Genomic DNA, 3,553 nt, shown 5'->3' with positions numbered 1-3,553 from the left:
ACACACACACACACACACACACACACACACACACACACACACACACACACACACACACACACACACACACACACACACAGGGCGGGATAATACCATACAGTCTATGGATACTACACACACGCATAGAGCGGGATAACACGCAGAGCGTCACACCACGTGAAAGTGAAACCTGAGCGGTGAACTCATTTTCGGCAGCCGGAATTTCGGTGCATCTCTAATTATTGGCGACATTAGAAATGGATATTATATAATAGACGAAAGCAACACTATCCCAGTTTAGATAGATCTGGACCAAATGAATCTTACTTTCAGGCTTTTTGTTCTGACAAACTTCAACCTTCGTATAACCTCGTCCTGACTGCTATATTTGGCGATTATTTAATCCCTCTGCTAGGTCATATACTTTATTTTCCACTGCTCATAAAACATATTCACGAATTGACTCTATTTTCATTTCTACTTCCTTATCTTCAGCTGCTTAAGATGCCGATATTTGCCCCCTATTGATATCTGATCATGATGGTAATTTGAGCAAACTATCTTTGGTCCCTCAACCCATCTTGGGATGGCGATTTAACCCCAAGCTGTTACAGGAAGAAAACATTTGCAGTCAGTACAGAAATAGGTTTGCTGAGTTTATTGAAATTAACAGAGGTTCAGTGGATGATCCACGAACACTGTGGAGCGTGGTTAAAGGCTATATATAAGAAATAGTTCAATCTCATATGCCTCTTTCTTACAAAAAAAAAACTAAAGTTTTGGAGTGGCCTACTCAAAGTGACTTGAACTCAATGGAGATGTTGTGGCAGGACCCAAAACAGACATTTCATACTCAAAATCCTCCAAAGTTCCACCACAGTGCTGTAAAAGATTGATCTCCAGTTATCAGAAGCATTTGGTTGCAGTTATTGCTGCTAAAGTTGGAACAACCAGATTTTAAGTTTAAGGGGGCAGTTAGTAACTGTTTACTCAGATTTTTGTTTTATTTTGTGAAAATCTAAAATGAAGATCTAAAATTATTTAGTAGGAAATAAAAACAATAAATCAGGATGGAGGCAAATACATTTTCACAGCACTGTACAACAGTTGTGTAGGCTACTTGTAATAAATATATGTCAGCTTTAAGGCTAATCTATGTTCTGATGTACTAAATGTTGAGAAAATATTTTTTTTAACAGCAGGGAGTACATATTCTTTAAGGATTAATAATAATATTGATGAATCATCAAGAACTACACAATTTATTTATTTATTGTTTGTTTGTGTGATCAAATGCAATCAACCAACTAATCAACCAACCAAATGAAAATATTATTGATGAAGAAAATTATTTTTGTTGTACATTGTCCTTATCTGGTTCTTTTGACCTCTTCTTCCTTATCCTACAAATTTTTATTGATTGATTTACTTAACGGTTGTTTTTTTTACTTTTTTTTTCAATTGATATCTTTTACATATTCTCTCTATTTGTCTCTCAGGAGGACTCCCAGAGGTACTACTCCTGGCGCAGTTTTGGTCCTGGTGACAAACGCACACAGGATCTCTGGGTGGATCTTGATTCAGTGCATCAAGGACCTGTCAGAGTGCACGCTATCCTATCCAACACACACCGACAAGCATCGGTGAGACAACCATGCAGAGATATTCCTGTATTCTTAGGAAAATATGCACATGGTTCACATGGGCAAAGGAAACATCTTATTCTAGCTTGTAATTTTGTTACTTAGCATTTTAACTCCCTGCTTACGTTTTATTTTTCTTTCTATTTCTCCCTTATATATATTTTTCTTTATCCTACTGCCCGTCTCCTCACTAGCGGTTGGCACTATCCTTTGACTTCCTTTTCTATGGACATCAAGTGAGACAAATCACCATAGCAACTGGAGGTATTGTATATAGACTGTTCACCTCTCTCCTACATCAGGCCATCTGGAGCATATCAGACTGGTTTGTGTTTGCCTTAGCACACAGACACAGAAAATGTCTCACATGAGATGCTTCCATGACCTCTTTTGTATTATTCAAGACTGATCAGATCGTCCTTTTTTTCTCAATACCTAGGCCCTTTTTTTCAAAACTCTTCACACAGTTCTCCTTACCAAATTTCAGCTTGGCACACCACTAAATTTCACATCCAAAACGCACTAAAACTACCAAAACACTTCATACTTAATAAATTGTCTCAAATCAACGTATTCATCCATAACACTAGCAAACCCTCATAATGCAATATTGCAATTAAACTTTACCTCATGTAAATGCAATGCTTCGATCAAAATAATGTGATTAAGCTCATAATCATAGCAAGCATAATCGTATTAAAATATATTTACATTTACATTAGTTTTAGTCATTTAGCAGACACTTTTATCCAAAGCGACTAACAAATGGGGACAATAGCAGCAATCAAACTAACAAAAGAGCAATAATATGTAAGTGCTGTGACAAGTTCCAGTTAGTCTCACGCAGTATGCTTAGAAAGGTTTTATAAAAAGAAAACAAGTACATAGAATAGAAATAGAATAGAGAGTGGTGGTGTTAGATGGTTTTTATTATAATAACTAAAAGAAAACAAGTAGATAGAAGAGAAGAGAAGAGGAGAAAAGAAATAGAATAGAGAGTGTTAGAAGGTCAAGTTTATATATACATACATCAGAAGAAATGGACAGCCCCTGAGTTAAATATATGAGTGTCACAGCAAAGGGTCTGAATACTTAGGACCATGTGATATTTCAGTTTTTCTTTTTTAATAAATCTGCAAAAATGTCAACAATTCTGTGTTTTTCTGTCAATATGGGGTGCTGTGTGTACATTAATGAGGGAAAAAAATTAACTTAAATGATTTTAGCAAATGGCTGCAATATAACAAGAGTGAAAAATGTAAGGGGGTCTGAATACTTTCCGTACCCACTATATATATATATATATATTTATGTTAGGGGTGTAATGGCACGTGTTTTCGTACCGAACGGTTCAGGGCGTAAATTCCAAATGGAAGTGATCATCCCTATGCCCTACTCCCTTAGAAGGGCAGAGCCCTTGTAGTGGAGACTTTGGTGTGAGCAGGGCATGTGCATGCCATTATGTAGCCGTTTCGAATGCACTTGGCAAAGGGAGCAATGTAATTTTCTCATTATCTTCAGCTGGCATGTTCCCGTGACAACGCAGTATGGTGTCAATCAGCAGATGTCGCTGTTTTAATGGCATAAATGTCTTTTTTTTGTTGTTAGCATAACTGTTGCAAATAAATATTCATTTTATATTTTAAAAAGTTTTATCCAAAGCGACTTACAAATGAGGAAAATAAAAGCAGTTAAAACTAACAAAAGAGCAACAATATACAGGTGCATCTCAATAAATTAGAATGGTCATGGAAAAGTTCATTTATTTCAGTAATTCAACTTAAATTGTGAAACTCGTGTATTAAATAAATTCTATGCACACAGACTGAAGTAGTTTAAGTCTTTGGTTCTTTTAATTGTGATGATTTTGGCTCACATTTAACAAAAACCCACCAATTCACTATCTCAACAAATTAGAATACTTCATAAGA

At 35.8% G+C, this 3,553-nt stretch overlaps 1 protein-coding gene across 1 annotated transcript in view; it reads left to right on the top strand.

Moving 5' to 3' along the window:
* The window catches only part of LOC107559460 (plexin domain-containing protein 1-like), an 83,810-nt gene extending 81,502 nt beyond the window's left edge, over nucleotides 1-2,308 (top strand). Inside the window, exons 3-4 of the mRNA XM_016243293.1 lie at nucleotides 1,479-1,622; nucleotides 1,817-2,308. Of these exons, the coding sequence (XP_016098779.1) occupies nucleotides 1,479-1,622; nucleotides 1,817-1,993 (321 nt within the window). The 3' untranslated portion in view covers nucleotides 1,994-2,308. The remainder of the gene's footprint in view (nucleotides 1-1,478; nucleotides 1,623-1,816) is intronic.
* Nucleotides 2,309-3,553: the final 1,245 nt, after the last annotated feature.

The sequence above is a fragment of the Sinocyclocheilus grahami genome, unplaced genomic scaffold (genome assembly GCF_001515645.1).
Source record: "Sinocyclocheilus grahami isolate Dianchi unplaced genomic scaffold, SAMN03320097.WGS_v1.1 scaffold686.1, whole genome shotgun sequence".
NCBI lineage: Eukaryota > Metazoa > Chordata > Actinopteri > Cypriniformes > Cyprinidae > Sinocyclocheilus > Sinocyclocheilus grahami.
This window is presented reverse-complemented; position numbering and strand designations above follow the sequence as displayed.